The sequence below is a fragment of the Carcharodon carcharias genome, chromosome 9, assembly GCF_017639515.1.
Source record: "Carcharodon carcharias isolate sCarCar2 chromosome 9, sCarCar2.pri, whole genome shotgun sequence".
Lineage (NCBI taxonomy): Eukaryota > Metazoa > Chordata > Chondrichthyes > Lamniformes > Lamnidae > Carcharodon > Carcharodon carcharias.
Genome location: NC_054475.1, coordinates 15,639,382 through 15,661,456, shown reverse-complemented (window position 1 = coordinate 15,661,456; position 22,075 = coordinate 15,639,382). Strand labels below are relative to the sequence as shown.

Below are 22,075 nucleotides of genomic sequence, written 5' to 3'. Positions count from 1 at the left end.
TATGCAAAAGATTTTATAGCACTATTTGATGGAGCAGGGGTTAACTAGTGTCCTGGCTAACAATCATCCCACAGAAGACTATTTCTTATCTGAACAGGGTTCTCACAATCATCTCTGATGCAGCCAAGGATTTTTCGTGAGTTACTACAACATTCTCTTTGGATTAAAAGAGAAATAAGTTTGGGGGGTGGGGAGAAGGGAAGGAGGGGGGCTTTAAAGATGCATAAAGGTACTCGACAGAACAGAAAAACTAAATGCATAACGATTATTTTCAGATATGCCAGAAGAACACAGATTTAGGACTGCAAATGGAAAACAAATATTTCTAAAGAGAGTGAGTGAGAACAAGCAAGCATGATCAACAATTGAACAGGTGGGCAGGGAGGTTTGTTAAGGTCAGGACTCTGAACTCATTTAAGAAACCAGCAGGGTGGCATTAGAAAGGTAGGCAGGGAATTCTGAAAGAATGAGGTCAAATGAAGCACAATTGGAAATATTCAATCCTCCAATGTTTAATTACTTCTCTTTCAACCAATGACTGAAAGTAAACAGAGGACAGCTAGAATTTTAAAAACACACTGACTCATAATCAAACACCAACAGAACCATTTATGAGTCAGTTAACTCACCAAAAACTAATCATCTTGTTCCTTCCTGCCCAATTAATGTCCTCGCTCCATGTGAAAATAAATTCTGATCTTCCACTGCCCTGAGGCACTCTAAGTCATTGTTTGCAGTGCCAGCATTCAGCAACTGTGCCCATCTCTTAAACGAGCATCCTGTGTCTTCTAAGCTACTCAATGCTGTGGTATAAACAGGTTACTCAATTAAGCCCATCCAGAATCAATATTTAACGGAATATTGATCACAACCTCCAGTATAATTGACAAAAATCAATTGCAATAACAGGCAATCTCTCACACCTATTAATCTTCAATTACAGCTTGTCCCAATACACTGAGCACATCAGCCCAAAGCATCTCCACATCCTTCTCCCTCCCACTTTGCCATCAGGTCAGAAAGTGCTGAGAAGGCAGATGGTTGGTGCATACACTATCGGCAGCAGTTAGTCAAACAAGTATAGCAGTCCACAAAACAACAGCAGGTGGTTTACAGCAAGTGTGAAACACACATTATTGACTGGCTGAGGAGCATCAGTCTCAATATCTGAGCAACAAACCTCTGGAATTAAGTTACATGGATGAATATCAGCGAGCTTCAAGAATCCTGCTGAATTGGTATTCTGCAACATACTAGCGTACACTTTCAATTTCTGATATAGCCTAAAACACAAATATCCAAACCAGATCGCATTTCATTTTTGCTGCTAACTAAATTCTAGCCATCCACAGCTACCTCCTTGCCATGCTATCCAAAGCCAATAACTGAATATAGAACACTACACAATACCCAGAATAAACAGAGGAATGACAAATACATTTGATGAGAACTAGGCACTTAAACCCAACAGTACGCAGAATCTAAGAAATCCTAGATGGAACCAGGGACTCGAGCACACAATAAGCAGCTTTGGTTCAGAATACTGGGAGAACACCCCTACTCTTCTTCAAATAATACCATGGAATCAAGGGAGCAGTCAGGGGCTTGGTTGAATATGTCTCTGCCTGTCCAACTCTCAGGACTGCATTGGAAGTGCCAACCTAGATTTCATGCTCAAGTCTCTGGAGTGGGACTTGAACCTACAACCTCTAGGCTCAGAGCGAGAATAATACCCACTGAGCCAAGGCTAACCTCAAATTGTGAAAGCACGAGGACTTGACCTTGCTTAATTATGCCACTACTCACTTTGGCTGACACCTCACCTCCAGTGCAGTACTGAGGGAGCACTGAGCTATTAGAGATGCAGTCTTTTGGATGACACATTAGCTGAGGCCCTGCCTGCCCCCCACAAATTTGTTTTTTCACATTTTCCACATTACAACAGTGAAAACTTTAAAAATTCTTCAATGGCTGTCTTGAAATTTGGGGCAGCGAGGGTGTGAAAGGCACAATAGAAAATGTTATGTTTTAGTTTATGCCTGGTCCTCTGCTCTAGACAATGAACCCAGTACGCCTCCCAGCCTAGCCTGCAGCGACCCACAGTATACTCCTCCAGTCACAGATCTGCCCCATATGCACTTGCAATAATTTTCATTTTTCCAGCCAGTTAGATTAACAAGGCTATGCAATGGCACTGACCAATGCATTCAGGATCAACATCTCGCTGCACTCCCTCCCAACCCCCGCACCCTCCCCCAACCCACACCTAAGAAATCAACAGGTGCTGAATTCAGCCACAGTCAGAATAAAGGCTGAATCTGACCTGTAAGCTAGAGTCTGCACAAGCTGTCAGATAAGGGTGAGATTGATTTACAAGCCTGCTGTACGATTCCAGGTCTGGGGAGCTATCATCAGTTAAAATTTTCATCCTTCCTATTTCTGTAACCTCCGACGTCTCTGCACTCCTTCAATGCTGGCCTCTTGCACATTTTTCTTCGCACCATCCTTGGCGGCCATGCCTTCAGCTGCCTAGGCCCAAAGCTCTGAAATTCCCTCTTTAATCATCCCTCTCTCTCTAGTTCTCACCTCTGACTGAGCTTTTGATCACCTGTCCTAATCTTTCATGCAGTTTGATGTCACATTTTATCTGATAATGCCCCTGCGAAGAGCCTTAGGGCATTTTTACAGCGTGAAAATTGTGACATAAATGCAAATTGTTATTAACCAAAAAGCGCTGACTTTCTGATTGGTGCACTCAGACCTGGATGTTTCCTGGCACCAAGTTCACAGCTCCTGGGCGTGTACCAGCTTTGGAGATTTAACTGCTAAAGTAAAAAAGGAGATTGAAGGTCTATGAGTAATAGCAGTCTCTCAGGTCACCCACAGTTTAATTAACTCTGAGCTCAGCAGCAGAGATTTTTCTGCACCATGAATACAGAATTAGATCTCCTTCGATGAACAATCAGTGAAAGAGCTTGACCCCTGAGATTTCTCCCGCACTGTACTACAGCCATGCAGCAAACCTTCAGGAGATGGATGGGAGGGGGGAGGGGGGAGAAAACAAAAAAAATAGCAGCTCAGGAAGGAAATATAACAAGATGTGACTGGGGAAAAGAATAGAGAGATTTCATTCAATGTTATCCCAGTGGTTACAGACTGATCATCCACATTTAAAAAGCGGCACATTTAAGTATTAATAAGGCTGTTGCTTTTCGCCTTGATAGAAGAAAATGGACAGAATTGAAAAGAATTAAGCACATAGCCCAGGCCAACACTCCCAGTGCAATACTGAGGGAGCACTCTTTCAGATGAGATGGGAAAACGAGGCCCCTTCTGTCCTCTCAGGTGAACGTAAAAGATCCCAATATCTTGAAAAACGGGGGAGTGTTGCCCAGTGTTCTGGTCAATAGTTATTGCTCAACGAACACAAAAAAAGATCGTCAGGTCATTGTCACATTTTTGTATGTGGAAGCTGACTGTGTGCAAATTAGTTGCTGTGCTTCCTACTATAACTGACTACGCTTCAAAAAGTACTTCATTGCCTGAAAAGTGCACGCACACACAAGAAGGGTCCCATGATTGGGCAAGGCCACCGAAGAAATTAAAAGCGAAGAGCAGATTGTTAAATCAATTCACTGGGATCATGGGAGGTTTTGCATAAGTATACAGGCTGAGATTCTGAATGAATAATTTATGAAGAATTCCCTCTCTGTTGCTTTAAACAATGACTCTGCAAGCTGCCGGTAATTTTAAGGCATTTACTTCTTCATTTTCAAAACATTTTATTCACTCTCCTGGCAGAATTCTAATCAAACCAAGATCAATGTCACCCAAGTGCCTTTAGGTGATGAGAGAAAATACGTATAATAAAACGTTCACCCAATTTTTTCAATAAACCAATTCACAAGAAATGTACCGGATTTTAGAGTTAACTCCCAGTTGCACCAAAGCTGGTTCAGTGCTGAAAATCTCCCTTTGTTTTGCACAGCGCTCAAGCTAAACAGCCAACATCTGCCACCCAGAGTCAATCACCACAAGATCCATTTGAGCCATGCACAGCTGCACACATCTGCCTGAGCATTGCTTCACACCAATTATTTCACAGCAAGGGAAGAAATAAGCTCAAACAAAGAGAAACTACAGACCTCACGGCCCAAAACATGGTATTCACCAATGCCACTGTCCAAACAAAATAAGGGGCCAGGACATGATCAGCAATGTTCCATCTGAGGTGCACATTTGTAGCAACCCTGAAGGCACCAGGCAGGTCACAAGTTGTCCCATTTAGCCAATGAAGTACTTTTGAAATAGAGTCACTGCTGTAATGTAGGCAGGCAATTTGTGCACAGCAAGTTCTCACAAACAGCAATGTGATAATGAAAAGATCACCTGATGTTGGTGAGTCCTAAATACTGGCCCAGGACAATGGGGAATCTCCCCTGCTCTCCTTTGAAATAATACGTTGGGATCTATCAAACCCAAGAGGTTGTACGGGTCTCCCATTATTGTCTCATCTGAAAAAGCACCTGACAGTGCAGTGTTTCTATAATATTACCCTGGATGCATCAGCCTGGATATTGTGCTCAAGTCCTTGGAATGGGACCTACAACCTTCTGAATTAAAAGTGACAGTGTTGCCAACTAAGCCATGGTTATAACCTCAGGAAGCCCCCAAGGCCTAAGTTTCAAACACCCTAACCTACAGTGCCTCCCTCCCTCCTGCACCCTCAAGTTTTTTAAAAAGACTCAATTTCCTAGAACTATCCCAGGATCCCAATTCCTTCTTTCTTATTCACTTCCTTCTCCAATTCTTACCCTTTCAAAATTCAAACATTGCACCACATAACTACCACTATTGACCCATTAACTGGTCTTCCCCCTCTTTGTTCCAATTTGTACACCATACTCTCACCTTTGCCCCTTCACGCAGGTTTCTCATCCAAAGGAGTCCCAATGTCATGCCAAGGAAAACACAAACTGGAATGGCATTCCAACTGGCTTAAATCTGACCTCTGGAAAAACGATACTCTTTTAGTATTGATGCCTGTTCATCCGCAATGTAATTAAATCTGCTCATCTCAGAGTCAGGTTTCATCAACATTCTGGTAATCATTCCATAGTTGACAACAGCTGGGTACACTGTGAATCCCTTGTACTCAGTACGACAAGCTTTGAAGGTTAGGGATTATTAGTATTGGCTATCCCTCACTTGCTAGGTGATTGTCTTCCACGAATCTGAAGGTGGCTGACGAGGCCGATTCAGGATCCACAGACCTTATGGCACGTGAATCATTTGATCATGTGGGATGTCTGGCCGTGTATCATCAGTTAGGGTCATGGTATGCTCTTTTCACCATTTTCACTTTTCCTCTTCAGTTTTTCGTCATTGGGTCTCAATGGTGGGATCCTTCCCACAGACTCTGCCGCCATCTGGATCAGCCCAGGGCAATTGTCTCCCAAGAGTTGAGGTCAACGTTGCATTTCTTCCTGTTGGCTTTCAGCACATCCCTGACGTGCTTCTTCTGTTCTCCTCTGGTACATCTGTCCTGACAAAGCTGGGAGAAAACAGCCTGTTTTGCGAGCCTGGTACCTGACATCCGAACCATATGACCAACCCAACAAAGCTGATGGCAGATGATTGTAGCCGCAATGTTTGTGGTGCCTGCTTGTGAGAAGACACTAATGTTGGTGTGTCTGCCCTCCCATTTAATATGTAAGATCTTCCGCAGGCAGTGTTGATGATATGGCTCTAGTGCTTTGTGGAGCCTCCTATAAGTTGACCATATTTCAACCCCATGATTAATTACTTGGGGCAGGAACAATTGCAATCCACACCCTGTAGAACTTAACTTCGTTATTGATGCAAGAACCTGGTACCAACAGTTCCATCCCCACAGTCTAAAAATGTCTGCACCCCTCATTGAAACATGGGTGATTTTAATACAAGACTTGGAGTGTGCGCAGGGATGATTTACCATAATGGTTCAAGGATTGAAGAGACACTAGAGAAATTGGGATTATTCTCCTTTGAGTAAACAAAACAAAGGATACAGCTGTTTAAAATTATAAAGGGCTTGGATAGAATAAAAAAGGAGAAACTAGGCAAGTCAGTAACCAGAGAGCACGAGTTTAGGGTAATTAGCAAAAGAACCAGAGAGGAGATAGTCTGCAATGTAGTGCCTGATAGGGAAGCAAATTCACTAGTAACTTTCAACAAGGAAATCAGGTGTAAACCAGAAAAAAGAAATTTTTAAGAAGGTCTATGGGGCAGGAGTAAGAACAGTGGAACTAATTGGATAGTTCTTTATAAGACAGCAGAGGCCACAATGGGCCGAAAAGCCTTCTTCCATGCTGCACAATTCAATAACAGATTTGTTTGCTGGCATCAATAGACAATGAGAATCAGTCAGGCTGGAAGTGTCACTTTAAGATCGCAGTCTGAGTAAGGCCCATAGATTCAGAGGTTCAGCAATCCAGTGAAGGTCTGCACTGCACACACTAACAAGTTATCTGGTTGAATTCCAAGTCTGTATCGAGCTGATTGATCACAGCCCGAACAACACAGTGTCACTTACCCTGGAGTAGAGGCAAGGAGGAGGAAAATAAATAGTGAGAGCAGCACAAGATGCCACATCACTCATTGAATTCTGCCCAATACATTATCAAGACCAAAATTAAAACTGATTTCCTGGAGGCTCGTTACTTGCACGAGAAAGTAGTGATCAAGAAATTTATAAGAACATATAACCAACTGGAAGCAAAGAGGGGCTCCCAAGAATGGAATGGGAAAGAAGCTGTTTGAAGAGCATGTTCTGGAAGACAGTGACTTATTCAAATGTTTGTTTACAGGATGTGGTTGGTGCTAGCAAGGCCAGCATTTATTTTCCATACCTACTGATCCTTGAGAGGGTGGTGTTGAGCTGTCTTCTTGAATTGCTGAAGACCATGTGGTGTAGGAACTACCAGAGTGCTGTTAGGGAGGGAATTCTAGGATTTTGACTCAGCAACAGTAAAGGAACAGTGATACAGTTCCAAGTCAGGGTGGTGCGAGACTTGGAGGGCAACTTGCAGCCAGTGGTGTTCCCATGTGTCGGCTGCCCTTGCTGTTCTAGATGGTAGAGGCCGCGGGCTTGGAAGATGCTGTTGAAGGAGCCTTGGTGAGTTACTGCAGTGCATCTGTATATGGAACACACTGCTGCTACAGTGCGTCAGTGGTGGAGGGAGTGAATGTTTGTAGATGTGGTGCCAATCAAGCGGGCTGCTTTGTCCTGGGTGGTGTCCAGCTTCTTCAGTGCTGTTGGAGCTGCACTCATCCAAACAAGTGGAGAGTATTCCATCACACTCCTGACTTGTGCCTAGTTGATAGTGGACAGGCTTTGGGGGTCAGGTGGGGAGTTACTCGCCATAGAATTCCCAGCCTCTGACCTGCTTTAGTAGCCACAGTATTTATATGGCTGGTCCAGTTAAGTTTCTGGTCAATGGTTACCCAGGATATTGATGGTGGAGAAGTCAGCAATAGTAATGCCATTGAATGTCAGGCAGAAAAAATGTAAAATATGGCATTTCATAACAAGCAAGCTCAGGAAATATAAATGCACATTAAATGCTCAATTCCATTCTCAGGATTCATTCAAAAATCCACACTAATGAAATGCTCAGATTACAGGGGGTGTCCTCTTATCCATTTCACTTTCCTATTGATGAAAATTGGCTCTCTACTCAAGACTATTTCATAAGCAGAGTGTTTGCTGCCCCCATATCAGTGTCAGCTGCGTTTCACTGGGTAGCACTCTTACCTGAGTCAGGAGGTTGTGGTTCAAGTTCCACCCCAAAGACTTGAGCACAAAATCTAAGCCGACAATCCCAAGAACTGAGGGACTGCTGTGATTCTGGAAGTGCAGACTTTTGGGTGAGACATTAATCTGAGGTCTTAACAGCCCCCTTAAGCAGGTGTAAAAGATCCCACAGCACTATTTCAAAGCAGAGCAGTCTTCTCCTTAGTGTCTCCAATCCAACAATTAGCCCTCAACCAGCATCACCAAAACAGGTGATCTGTCGTTACCACATTACTGCTTGTGGGATCTTGCTGTGTGCAAGTTGGCTGCCACATTCTTACATTACAACAGTAACCACACAAAAAGTGCATCCTTAGCTCTGAATCATTTTAGGATGTCCGGAGGTCAATGAGTGCTACCAAAGTTCATTCTTTTTCTCCAAATGTACAGATAAAATGCTAGAGAAATCAAACAAGGACCAGACAAGCGATGCAGCAGGAATCCCACTGATAAATCCTTCGCACCGAGTCCATTTAAATTTCCAGAGGAACGGGCTTTCTTATTCGCTAACTACCACCTTCAGACAACGTGAAAGCACCACACATGGAATCCCGCGAAGCACAAGGTAAATGCACTTATTTCTGCAACATGTCCTTTACAATTACGAGTCAGGGGGTTGATGCCTGGATAGAAAGCGAGGCCATTTATAGCACAATTTTCCAGAGACTGAAATAGACTTCAGTGGGTCACATGAATTATATTCAAACCAACAATGCTGCATTTTATAAAAGACTCACGTGTTCCCATTCAATGACACAGTCAGGCAGACATCACGTACATGTGGAAATCTATCACTCTGTAAACTATATCCTTCAGCACAATAATGATCCAGTTCGACTGAACTGGTCAACACATTCTTGAAAAACAAATCAGCTATGTAAGAGGGAGTTTGTGAGGGTGTCACTCGATAGGCACCCAACCCCCACACCAAGGCTTCTTTTGCTGACAGAGCAACACTAGGAGGCTGATGGTCAATGATTAAAGCTCTGCAGCAGCTTCAAGCATCACCTGCTAAAACGCTATTGACAAACTGCGCAGCTCCAACTGCACATCAGGAATCAGACAGGAGGCCCCAGAGGGCACAGTGCAAGTTCACAGATGTATGCAGCTTTATTTACATGTTGCTCAGGAATGGCAAATCAGTACTTGCTTTCCCTCCTGAGTGAACATCTTAACCATGTTATACAAACTCAAAGATAAAAGCAAAATACTGTGGATGCTGGAAATCCGAGACAAAAACAAAAATTGCTGGAAAAACTCAGCAGGTCTGACAGCATCTGTGGAGAGAAAGAGTTAACGTTTCCAGATGACGGCTTCAGAACTGGCTCTCGAAATATTAACTCTTTCTCTCCACAGATGGTGTCAGACCCGCTGAGTTTTTCCAGCAATTTTTGTTTTTGTTACACAAACTCAAGTTTTTCCAGGTAATATCTGAGCCCTGGGAGGTTCTGGGTGTAATCCTGGCCACTGGTAAATTAGCTGATTTCACTAATGGTAAAAGAAAGACATTTGCATTTATGGAGTGTCTTTCACCCCCTTGGGACATCCCAAAGCACTCGACATCCGATTAATTACTTCAATACAATAATTAGCACGGCACCAGCAGAGGGCCGACTTTGACTAGCTTCAACCCAACCAGCCAACAAAGAAGATAGCTATTCTTTCTCAAATCTTTGAGGCATCACCCAAAGACCTGTAAACAGAGCACAATCATCCCCATTCCCACTTCTTCAGCACAACATGTCTTTGTCCAGTAACCCATCACTCTGACAAGTTTGGTGACTTCCACAAACATTGTGGTACCCCCAATGCTGTATGCTAGTCAGAGAAGTCATGCATGCATAGGTCAGTGCTATACCCATCCTGTGAACAGTGACACGCACCAGCGCAGACCCACCAAAGCAATGAATTCCAGCATTGACTGGAGGCAAACTTTGGCGCTTCGGTAATAAAATGAAATTCTCTTATCATGGAATCTTGCCATATGCATCACCAACCAGCTCTCAGAAAAGGGAAAGTCCAATCAACCATGAAACATCCTCCAAATGGAAAATCCTACAGTAAAGGCATTGGGGATGGAAAGAGATTCACTTTGCTGCTGAGAAGAATTATTCAAGGTCACTTCATTATTAAATAGTTATCAGGATGTTACTCAGGACCAGTGACTCTTCAGTTACAAGGAAACAGTGGAAAAGTCAGGACTTTTCTCCCTGGAACAGAGGAGCTTAAGAGGTGATCTAATAGAGATTTAAGAGGAGGGGTTTTGATAAGAGTAGATCTAGAAAAACTACCCTCTGGCACATAGGTCAATAACCAGAGAGCATATTAAAAATTACTTGCAAAACATCTAGAAGGGAGATGTGAACTTTTTTCACTCAGTGGTCAGGAGCTGGAACACGTGACCTGAAAAGGTGATGGAAAGTGATTCAATTTTAGAAGGGAGGTGGACAGGAACTTGGATAAGGAAATTACAGGCTTACAGATAACAAAAGGGGATGCGAGGCTAAGCAAGGCTGCTTTTGCCTAGATCTAGCACAGGTACAATAGGCTGAATGAAACTTACAGCACAGGAGGTCAATTTCCTAGAACTGATTAGTTTCAAATCAATTTCTTCTAGGCTTTCTGATGACTTCCAGATCATACATCCAATAACCCAGAAAGTGAGTTAGTAAACAAGGCCAGCTCACTTTTACTTTACCCACCTATCTGCAAATTTTGGAAATTAATTTAAAATTACCAACTTTACAACAAAAAAATCAAGTTACACAAAGCGCTAAAATATTTAATCAGTGCAGATGGTTATATTGACGAACAATTTGCAATTTCTTGACTGACCTAACATCATAGGCAGTCAAGAGGTCTGTGTGGTCAGCAGAGAAAAAAGACAAATTTTTTTAAAAAGAAAATGCTGGAAAAACTCAGCAGGTCTGGCGCCATCTGTGGAGAAAGAAACTGTTAACAGAGCTCTGAAGAGTCATGAGGACTCAAAATGTTAATTGTTTCACTCTCCAGAGGTGCTGTCAGACCTGCTGAGTCTTTCCAGCATTTTCTGTTTTTATTTCAGATTTCCATATCCGCAGTATTTATCTTTTAACTTAGAGAAAAAGGCTGCTTGATTTTGCAAGCTGCTATAGCTGGACACAGGAGAGAGAGAGACCGTCTCCAGTCGAAAAGATACATCCTGCAGCCTTCTGCAGATTCTGGGAGATTTGTTCTGACTAATTCCATGGAGTGTGTGATGGGTGATAAGTATAAAAGAGGAATGCTTCTCTGTGGCTTAAAGTACAAGCTGTCTACTAAAAAAGTGTTTCGTCAATGGTGCTTTTAGTTATTTGTTACAGTAAAAGTTTTAAAATGTGAAATCTTGTGTCATTCTTTCAGCTACCAACCCGCAGTTCAAATCTTTATCTTAAGGAATTACAGATCTCTACAGAGTTCATAACAAATTGTAAAGACCATTATCAAGACTCCTCTATTTTCTCTGGGGAGAGAGGAAACTAAGAGCACCAGCCTATGCAATCTTTCTGGAGCTTCTTTAGATCTCCGTTTGCTGATTAAACCTTCATTCTAAATAATACTTTACAGAATGGGAGTTATAAGCTGCTTCTCCCCTTGCACCTCAGTGAAACTGGCTCAACTTCTAATTATAGATCTGATTACTGTGCAGTTCCTGTGACTAATTGCCACCTAAGCTTGCCTAACAAGCATACAGAATTTCTGTACATTCACTGGTATTTCATTCTTGTAGGCTATCAGCTCCTGATTTGCAAACAACTTACAGTCTCTCTCCTGGAATAATTCTGTCCAAAAAAGGCACCTATTAGAATATCTCCTATTCCTCTTTAGAAGGTGTGGACAATACACTAAGGTACAGCTCCACTGGTCATAGAATCATAGAATATAGCATTGAAGGGTCATTTCATGTTGGCTCTGTACAAGAGCAACTCACTTAGCCCTACACCCCTGCCTTTTTCCCCACAGCCCTGCAAATTTAACAGCCCACCTTCTACTACCTCACACAAGAGGCCATGTCTGCATGGCATGACAACAGCCATTTGACAATGGAAGCATCAATGATTAAACTCAGCTTTGTTACCAACTATAGTTCATCACTGCCCTAACTCCTGCAGGAACTCACCAAGGATCCTTAGACTGTACCTTCCAAACCCATAACCATTTGCATCTGGAAGGACAAGGGCAACAGACACATGGGAACACCACCACCTGAAAGCTCCCCTCCAAGTCACTCACCATCCTGACTTGGAACTATATCGCTGTTCCCCCACTGTTGCTGGGTCCAAATCCCAGAACTCCCTCGCTAATAGCACTGTGGGTTTACCTACACCCCATGGACTGCAGCTGTTGAAGAAGGCAGCTCACCACCACCTCCTCATGGGCAATTAGGGATGAGCAATAAATGCTGGCCTAGCTAGCAACACCAAAACCTCATAAGAAATAAAAAAGAGATCCAGCAACTTAACATAATGTTTATATAGCACCTTTCACTTCCTCTGAATATCCCAAAGTGATTAACAGCCAATTAAGTACTTTTTGAAGTGCTGCCAGTCATTAGTCAGTCAAAAGCCAACTCGCTACTTAAGAGGATCCCACAGACAGCAAGGAACACACAACCAGTTAGTCTGTTTCACTAGCTTTTTAAGAATCTAAAACATGGATTCCTGGTCACATCAAATGGAGGTTCTGTACAGTGAACACACAAGAGTCACAAGCAAACTCATACTTAAACCATGGGAGGTGGACAAGAGAAAAACATTCACAGTAGCTTTTGTGCAGATAGTAAAAGCTATTCCATTAAATGTATTTCATTTGTCAGTCTTGACTCTGTGGGCATCACTCACCGCTGAGTCAGAATGCTATGAGTTCAAACAGCATTCCAAAGACTTGAACACAAAACCTAGGCTGACATTCCACTGCAGGACTAAGGCTGTGCTGTACTGTTGGAGGTGCCATCTTTCAGATGAGATGTTAAACCAAGGCCCTGCCTGCCTTCTCAGGTGGACGTAAAAGATCCCATGGCACTACTTTGAAGAAGAGCAGGGGAATTAATTTCATTGCATCCTGACCAAAATTTAGCCCTGAAATCAACATCACTAAAGCAGATTATCTTGTCATTTTCACAATGTTGTTCTGGGATCTTGCTATACACAAATTGGCTGCTGCATTTCCCAAATTACAACAGTGATTACACTTCAAAAAGCACATCATTGGCTGTAAAGCACTTTGGGACATCTGGAGATTGTGAAAGAAGCTAAACGAATGCATGTCTGCCTTTTTCCTTTTTGAATGGACTGCAGGCGTGCTCAGAACCTTCCTACCATCCTCCTCCTCATTTACTACATTCAATAGTGAAACTGATTACGAAGTGAAACAAAAACAAAAGGATTCATGCAAATCCATTTTCAGAACACGGCCCATCACAATCCTGGCTCAAGGAAATCCACGGTTTCTGACCAGCGTGATCAATTAGCACTGTGCCAGTCAGAGAATTCCACCTGCAAAGCTGGTTGTTCGAGACACACAGTCAGCTTCGACACATGCAAGTGCTAAAACGTGAGTCAGTTAACCAGAAGACACTGTAACTACAGAAAGCAGGTGGGAAAATCACTACAAACACAGCCTGGCAACCAAACCCAGCATTATCTCAGGAGAATTTCAATTTTGTACATCAACTCTTCTCCTCTACGCTGTTGGCTTCTGCAGTCACAATGCTGTTACTGTATCTCAACTGATATCAATCCAGCTCCCTTGGCCCATCAGCCTTACTAATTCCGGCCAACCAGTAACTGAGTTACACATTCTTCACTATTGATGCTAAGACTGTGCTTGGGTGTATTTCACAGATCAACATTCCTAACCAAGATCAGTCTAGATTAAGTGTTATATAACTTGTATGCAAAATTTCCGCTACAATCCCAATACACTCCAGCAACAAACTGCATTTATATAGCAACTCCCAAGGCGCTTCATAGAAGTGCCATCTAACACTAAGCCAAATAAGGAGATATATTAAGTGAGGTAACTAAAACTGTGGCCAAGATATAGGTTTTAGGCAATGTTTTAAAGGAGAAAGAGGTAGAGAGAGATTTAGGGGATGAATTCCAGAGCTTAAGATCTTGGCAGCTGAAGACATGGCCTCCACTGGTGGGGCAAGGAAATCAGGAATGCTCAAAGAATTGGAGGAGTGCAGCGAAGTTTGCAGGACTGGAGGCAGATATTCCAAATGAAGAGAACCTTCCTTAATCCACAAGTGAGCAGTAAAACAGCCACCCGGCTCTGTATTTGCGAGGAATTAAGCAAGTATCAGATGCTGTAATTAAACTGTTCAGGGCACCAGGGGTAGGAGGGAAATTAACTTCAGTGTGGAAGACACAGGAGGGATTGGAACAGAGAGGTCAGAGATGACGCATACAAGGGGGTGGATGGAAGTTAAAGTTAGCTTTGTCAAAAGATGTAATGCAGCAGAAACATTTGAGAAACAATGAGACAACTGGACACGGATACATATTCCAAGGGGTTGGGCAGCTTGGATCAGAGCCAGGTCAAAACATTCCTTAGATTGTACAGGCCCTGCCTAACCATCAGTGTCACAACAGTAAGCACCGAACCCATCTCCCAAACTCTTGCTCACTATCATCCAAAAATACATTAAAACAGGGCACGAAGAATCAAGCTCAACTTAGCTCACTCAGCCCCTACAGTCCCTGACGTGTTCACAACAGCTCCTACACCCTCACACACCAACCCGTGTGGAGGCTGAGAATCCATGGGCAATTTCAGCAAAGTTTGCTCATGTTTCTGATGGTTCTGTGATGCAAGAAAGAAAAACTTGCATTTATACAGTGCCCATTCCTAATTGCAAGATTTCCTAAAGCATTTCACAACCAGTGGTACCTTTTGAGAGAGTCAATTTGAATACAAGGTCTCAAAAAAATAAGTTTTAGTGATTCTGCGCTGTTTGGAGTGCAGAAGTTTGATGGGGACAGTGTAGAGGGAGCTTTACTCTCTATCTAAACCCGTGCTGTACCTGCTCTGGGAGTGTTTGATAGGGTCAGGGTAGAGGGAAGTTTACTTTATATCTAACCCAATGCTGAACCTGCCCTGGGAGTGTTTGACATGCACAGATGACAGAAGTGGGAGAGTATCTCATTCTCATGCCTTTGGCATCCCCCATCTTGAGTACAAATGTCAACCCATGATAAACAAACTCCATTTTTTAGACAGTCAGGTGACTGACATTTCACAGCACATGTGGCATCTTCAAGATAAGCTTTACAAAAACAGGAAACTGTCTCACCAAGGCAGACAGTGGTGGCCACTGAATTATTGGGCATCTTCCAAGAACACAAATGTACCTCAATGTTGAATGCGGCCAAAACGACTTTTAACCCTATGTTTCCGGTACAAGTGACAATGCATAGTGCCAATAAATACTGCAACAACTGCTGCTACCAAGCACTCTATAAATAAGACCATAAGACATAAGAGCACCTAAGTTCCCAAAGACATTCGCTTTTAGTGGTGTCTTTAACCTATTAAAAACAAATAGCATGTGTTCATCAGCAATTCCCACCAGGTTACCCCGCTGCTGTTTTACATTGAGGGAGCAGGGATAAAGTGGGAAAAGATCAGAGCTCAACCTAAGTTTCTCCATATCGCAAAGCAAAGACCAACTCAACATTTTACCATTCCCTAAGGGCTGAAGCTAAAGCCCCGCAACTGCCAATCTCCAACTCCCCATACAAAATCAGGGAACATTTGAGGGGGAAAGAGAGAAAAGAGGAAGAAAACACATTATTCAGATCAAGCTTGATCAAGCTAAGGACAAACTCCACATTTGTCAGTAAGTGGGGAGGGCCATGGGGGCGAGAGAAAGGAGGGGGAGGGCACGGGGGCGAGAGAAAGGAGGGGGACAGTCATGAGCATGAGAGGCTGCATCGTAAGCAGTTTGCCATGTGCCACCGGGAATCTGTACGTTAACAGAATTGTGCCCCAAACCCTCTACAACCTCAGTCTATCTGTGTCCTCTGCCGCCACAGCTGGTATCTTGAGCCCTAAATGACCCCTCCTCCCCAGTGTGAGTAGAGGTGCCTCCATGATCCTTCAAACTCTGATTGAACTATAGTTTGGTGATCCTTGAAATCTTGTTAAACCACAGCCGTGTGTCCCCTCAGACCCTAATTCAACCACTGGCTCTTTATATCGCATATTTCAGCTTTACAGTCAATTAAGTACTTTTGAAATACAGTCACTGTTGTAATGTCAGAAACACAGCAGTCACTATGGAGACAGCAAAATCCCACAATTAGCAATGTGATAACGATCATATAATCTGTTTAAGCAATGTTGATAGGGGATAATGTTAGGCAGGGCACCTCCCCTGCTCCTCTTCAAATACTGCTGATGGATCTTTAACATTCACATAATGTGGCCTCAATTTAACATCTCTTCCAAATGATGGCATCTCTGATAGCTATCTGTACGCAAACTTCTGACACAGAGACAGAAAAACTACCACTAAGCCATAGACAAAACTCCTGCAAACAGGTTATTCATGTTACTGGCATGCCACATAAACAGTAGAAATATAATTATTTTTAAAATATCCAAGGTTCTGAGGGATTACTTAGTACATTCTGAATATTTAACATCAAACGTGTCTCAGGTACACTGAATATTCTACTGGGTTAATTAGGGATCTCAGCACCAAAGCAACCCTCGATAAACTCAACCCTAGGAGGCCACTTGTGACGAGGAGAGATAGTAACCCAAGAGCTGAGACACAATAAAGGCCAGGGTCCACCCAGTTCACCTTTACCGTCCTGATAGTCACATGAAACAAGAATGGAGTTGTTGCTTAATCACTGTGATCCATCTCTGTCAGTCAACAACAGAACCAGGCATGAGGTGAGGAAAACCCCCAGTGGTGGAGAGCTTTGGGAACCATAGACACCTGTTCCTCCAGAGCATGTTACATTCACAAACGTCACGTCTCAAGCTATTCAGATACCAGATCCCAAAATATTTTCTGAAAGAAATCCTTTGTATTTGCATTTAAGTTCATACTAATTGCTTCCACCATCTCCCCAGGGAGCCCAAGATTGACCACTCATTCACTGAAATACTGTTTCCTCAAATTAGTTTCTAATGTTTCCCCTTCAAGTGCAGGCTATGTCCTCTGGTTCTATTGTTCTAGCCAAGGTGAAACAGTTTGTCATGGTCAACATTATCCAGTCCTTTGGGAATCCTGAAAACAGCAATCATATCACCTCTCAACTTTCTCTTCCCCAGCGAGAACATGCCCAACTTACATAACCGTTCTTAAATCTAGTCTCATTCCTCTCATAAAGACCGTGATTTTCACAAAGCTGTTGGTGCTGCTGACAGACTCAGCACCTGCAGCCCTGCAAATGAGTCTCTGAACACGTCAACAGAGACACAGGATCAGGTTATATACACTGATATCTATCACCTGCTCAATGCACACCAATGTCATCAGAGGAAGAGCATAGAAAGAAAATTGGGAAGAATCCATTCACAGCAGAGGGCGAGACAGCCAAGGACTTACAGACAGGGTGGTTTATTCCAAAGAGCTGCCTGAGCCCATGGGGAAATAGTTCAAAGACTAGGAAGATTTCTGGCAGCACTTATTACACACAGAAACTCAGCTTCTGCTTAATGCTAAATCTATGAAAATGGTCCACATTGCATTGTCTGGAGAGCAGGTTATTAAAGGAAAGAATTGATTTCTACTGCTGGAGTGAATATTTATCCCACTGTCAAATTTAGCTGATCTTACAAATAAAATGTAAAACAACAAGATTGAAGAATAATCCAGTGGTATATCTCATCCACACTGAACATGCTCTAATGGCTGTTTAACTTTCAACCCTGATAACGTAAAGACCCTAATCTGATGACCAGTACATCATTCTACTCTGTTCTTTTTCATATTTTATATTTTACTTAGAATGTTTGGTCATAAAATTTACCTCAAATCAGCTTTTGGCCAAGATAGAAGTTGCTTTGATGATATAGTATAACTCCAGCTCCAAGTAAATTCAAACCTTAAATGCAAGAAATCACCTTGTACTGTCTAAATTATAATATCATTTAATTTCTCGATTTCATTGGCCTTTGACTATAAAGTGTAGAATATATTCCGAAGTGATTTTCTTCTTTTCCTCTCTCTCATGATCTTTCTGGATAAATGTATCTGGACCCTTAATCCAGCAGTGTGCCAGAGCAGACTAACTGAGATTAGACAGTGTGTGTGAATTGAATCATCCCAACAAACCCAGGTCAGCGTGTCATGTCAACCCAACACCATTCCATTTGTACAGTACCAGCCGCAGAGCAAAAAACATACACAATTCATTAAACAATAAACGGTTTTAGTACATGATCAGTTGTCATTGTCCAATCACTCTAACCAAGGTTATTGATTAGTATCTCTTCGGAGGTTATTCCGACAATCCCTGATCTTTTCCTCACCCCCATCCCCAGTTTGTAGCTCTTATCTACTCTCCCATGTCACTCTTGATCTGTATCTCTCCCAAACTTCCCCCTCATTTACAGATTCCAATCCCGTCATTTCTTCCCATTGATCTACTTTCCTGATATTTCTTACATCAATGTCTCCTAGGTTTCCATTTCCTTCCCCATTCCATTTCTTCCCAACCCAGTCTTCAGTATCCCATTCTGCCCCCATCCCAAATCCTCACTGAGTCCCTCTTTCTCATCCATGTTTTCCTTTACTGCCCACCCTGCACCGCAATGGTCCCCCCCACATTCCCACCATCCACTCTTTCCACTATCCCCTCCTCATCCCCTCCCCCTCGTCCCTGCCACATCCCCTCCCCGTCCTCTCGTCCCCGCCCACATCCCCTCCCCTCCCTGCCCCCTCATCCCCGCCCCTCCCTGCCCCTTCGTCCCCGCCACATCCCCTCCCCTCCCCATCCCCTCGTCCCCGCCCACATCCCCTCCCCTCCCCATCCCCTCGTCCCCGCCACATCCCCTCCCCTCCCCATCCCCCGCCACATCCCCTCCCCTCCCCATCCCCTCGTCCCCGTCACATCCCCTCCCCTCCCCATCCCCTCGTCCCCGCCACATCCCCTCCCCTCCCCATCCCCTCGTCCCCGTCACATCCCCTCCCCTCCCCATCCCCTCGTCCCCGCCACATCCCCTCCCCTCCCCATCCCCTCGTCCCCGCCACATCCCCTCGTCCCCGCCACATCCCCTCCCCTCCCCCTCGTCCCCGCCACATCCCCTCCCCTCCCCCTCGTCCCAGCCACATCCCCTCCCCTCCCCCTCGTCCCAGCCACATCCCCTCCCCACCCCCTCGTCCCAGCCACATCCCCTCCCCACCCCCTCGTCCCCGCCACATCTCCTCCCCACCCCCTCGTCCCCGCCACATCCCCTCCCCTCCCCCTCGTCCCCGCCACATCTCCTCCCCTCCCCCTCGGTCCCCCCCCCACATCCCCTCCCCTCCCCTTCGGTCCCCCCCCCCACATCCCCTCCCATCCCCCTCGTCCCCCCCCACATCCCCTTCCCGCCCCTCCCAGCCCCCTGCACATCCCCTGCCCTCCCCGCCCCATCGTCCCTTCCACATCCCCTCCCCACCCCCTCAGCCCTCTCTCCACCTCCTCTCCAAACCCCTTATCCCCTCTCCTCTCCTCACAGCCCCAGGCCCTCATCCTCTCCCCACTCCCTCAGGCCCCCATCCTCTCCCCGCCCCCTGGTCCTCTCCCCACGCCCCCAGCCCCTCTCCCCTCCCCCTCATCCCCGCTGCCCCCTCCCCCTCACCTGGCCGCACTGTCCGCACTCGGACGGGCTGCGGGAAGTGTTTGATGACGGCCCGGACGTCGCGGCGGGTCAGGCCGCTGACCGGGGTCCCGTTGACCTCGAGCAGGATGTCCCCGGGGCTGTGGCCGACCTCGGAGCCGCTGAGAGGGGAGCCCAGGACCGGGAACTGCCCGAACTCGGCCCCGCCGCCCAGCGACAGCGCCTCCCCGGACACGGCCGCCTCCTGAGCCCGGCTCAGCCAGTGCCGCCGCCGGCGGAGAGACTTGGACATGGCGGGGCCTCGGGGCCGGCCGGCCGAGCCCCGGCCTCCCGCTCCCCAGTCCCCGGTCTCTCGCTTCGCGCTCCCCGGCCTCCGGGATCCTGTCACTGACTGCGGGGCCCGTGCGCCGCCTGCGCCATTGTGTCAGCGCGGCCGCACGCAGGCACTAGTAGGGCGGGGCTTACAACAGCCAATCACAGGCGGCGCTACCCCTCCCCCCCCGGATCTCCGCCCCCTTGAACTGGATACGCCCCCGGTTAACGACCCGCCCTTTTTACAAGCAACGCCTCTTTGATAGCCCCGCCCCTCTCTCGCCCACCAAATTTAGCCCCACCAATACCGCGCCCCCCCGGAAAGTAGGGACGTCAGTGCCCGCTGAGCAAGGGGTCAGTGCCCGCTGAGCAAGGGGTCAGTGCCCGCTGAGCAAGGGGGGCGGGGTCAGTGCCCGCTGAGCAAGGGGTGGGGGGGGGTGGGGTCAGTGCCCGCTGAGCAAGGGGGGCGGGGTCAGTGCCCGCTGAGCAAGGGGGGCGGGGTCAGTGCCCACTGAGCAAGGGGGGCGGGGTCAGTGCCCACTGAGCAAACGGGGGGTGGGGTCAGTGCCCACTGAGCAAGGGGGGGTGGGGTCAGTGCCCGCTGAGCAAGGGGGGCGGGGTCAGTGCCCACTGAGCAAGGGGGGGTGGGGTCAGTGCCCACTGAGCAAGGGGGGGTGGGGTCAGTGCCCACTGAGCAAGGGGGGGTGGGGTCAGTGCCCACTGAGCAAGGGGGGGTGGGGTCAGTGCCCGCTGAGCAAGGGGGGGGTGGGGTCAGTGCCCGCTGAGCAAGGGGGGGGTGGGGTCAGTGCCCGCTGAGCAAGGGGGGGGTGGGGTCAGTGCCCGCTGAGCAAGGGGGGGGGGTGGGGTCAGTGCCCGCTCAGCAAGGGGGGGGTGGGGTCAGTGCCCGCTCAGCAAGGGGGGGGTGGGGTCAGTGCCCGCTCAGCAAGGGGGTTTGGGGTCAGTGCCCACTGAGCAAGGGGGTGTGGGGTCAGTGCCCACTGAGCAAGGGGGTGTGGAGTCAGTGCCCACTGAGCAAGGGGATGTGGAGTCAGTGCCCACTGAGCAAGGGGGTGTGGGGTCAGTGCCCACTGAGCAAGGGGGTGTGGAGTCAGTGCCCACTGAGCAAGGGGATGTGGGGTCAGTGCCTGCTGAGCAAGGGGGGGGGGGGAGTGGGGTCAGTGCCCACTGAGCAAGGGGGGGGGAGTGGGGTCAGTGCCCACTGAGCAAGGGGGTGTGGGGTCAGTGCCCGCTGAGCAAGGGGGTGTGGGGTCAGTGCCTGCTGAGCAAGGGGGGGGGGAGTGGGGTCAGTGCCCGCTGAGCAAGGGGGGCTGGGGTCAGTGCCCGCTGAGCAAGGGGGGCTGGGGTTAGTGCCTGCTGAGCAAGGGGGGGTGGTTCAGTGCCCGCTGACCAGGAAGGAGGTGGTTCAGTGTCCACTGACCAGGAGGGAGGGGTTCAGTGCTCGCTGACCAGGAGGCAGGGTCAGTGCCCACTGACCAGGTGGGGGGTCAGTGCCCGCTGAGCAGGAGGGGCTCAGTGCCCGCTGACCAGGAGTGGGTGTCAGTGCCCGCTGACCAGGAGGGGCTCAGTTCCTGCTGACCAGTGGGCAGGTAAGTGCGTGAAGATTATTAGAAGGGTCAGTGTCCATTGACCAGTGGAGGGTCAGTGCCCATTGACCAGAAAGGGTCAGTGCCCATTGACCAGAAAGAGTTAGTGCCTGTTGACCAGGGAGGGGGGTCATTGCCACTGAGCAGGCAGAGTCAGTGCCCACTGACCAGGAGGAGGGTCTGTGCCTGCTGAGCAGGAGAAGGGGGGGATCAATGCCTGCTGACCAGGAGGGGGGGGGGTGGTCAGTGCCTGCTGACCAGGAGGGGGGGTCAGTGCCCGCTGACCAGGAGGGGTGGTACAGTGCCCACTGACTAGGAGGGGGGGGGGTCAGTGCCCACTGAACAGGAAGGGGGGTTCAGTGCCCGCTGACCAGGAAGGGGGAGGTTTAGTGCCCACTGACCAGGAAGGGGGAGGTTTAGTGCCCGCTGACCAGGAGCGGTGGTACAGTGCCCACTGACCAGGAAGGGGGAGGTTCAGTGCCTGCTGACCAGGAAGGGGGAGATTCAGTGCCCGCTGACCAGG

At 47.0% G+C, this 22,075-nt stretch overlaps 1 protein-coding gene across 5 annotated transcripts in view; it reads right to left on the bottom strand.

The window, feature by feature from the left end:
* magi3a (membrane associated guanylate kinase, WW and PDZ domain containing 3a) overlaps positions 1–20,078 on the bottom strand; it is a 104,670-nt gene extending 84,592 nt beyond the window's left edge. For 2 of the 5 annotated variants that reach the window (XR_005943979.1, XM_041195195.1), the window contains exon 1: positions 19,658–20,078. Coding sequence is in view for 4 of the 5 variants with exons in the window: in XM_041195195.1 (XP_041051129.1) it covers positions 19,658–19,928 (271 nt within the window). In the remaining variant the exon portion in view is untranslated. The remainder of the gene's footprint in view (positions 1–19,657) is intronic. The other 3 variants (XM_041195191.1, XM_041195192.1, XM_041195193.1) reach the window with 2 other exon arrangements.
* Between the last annotated feature and the right edge of the window lie 1,997 nt (positions 20,079–22,075).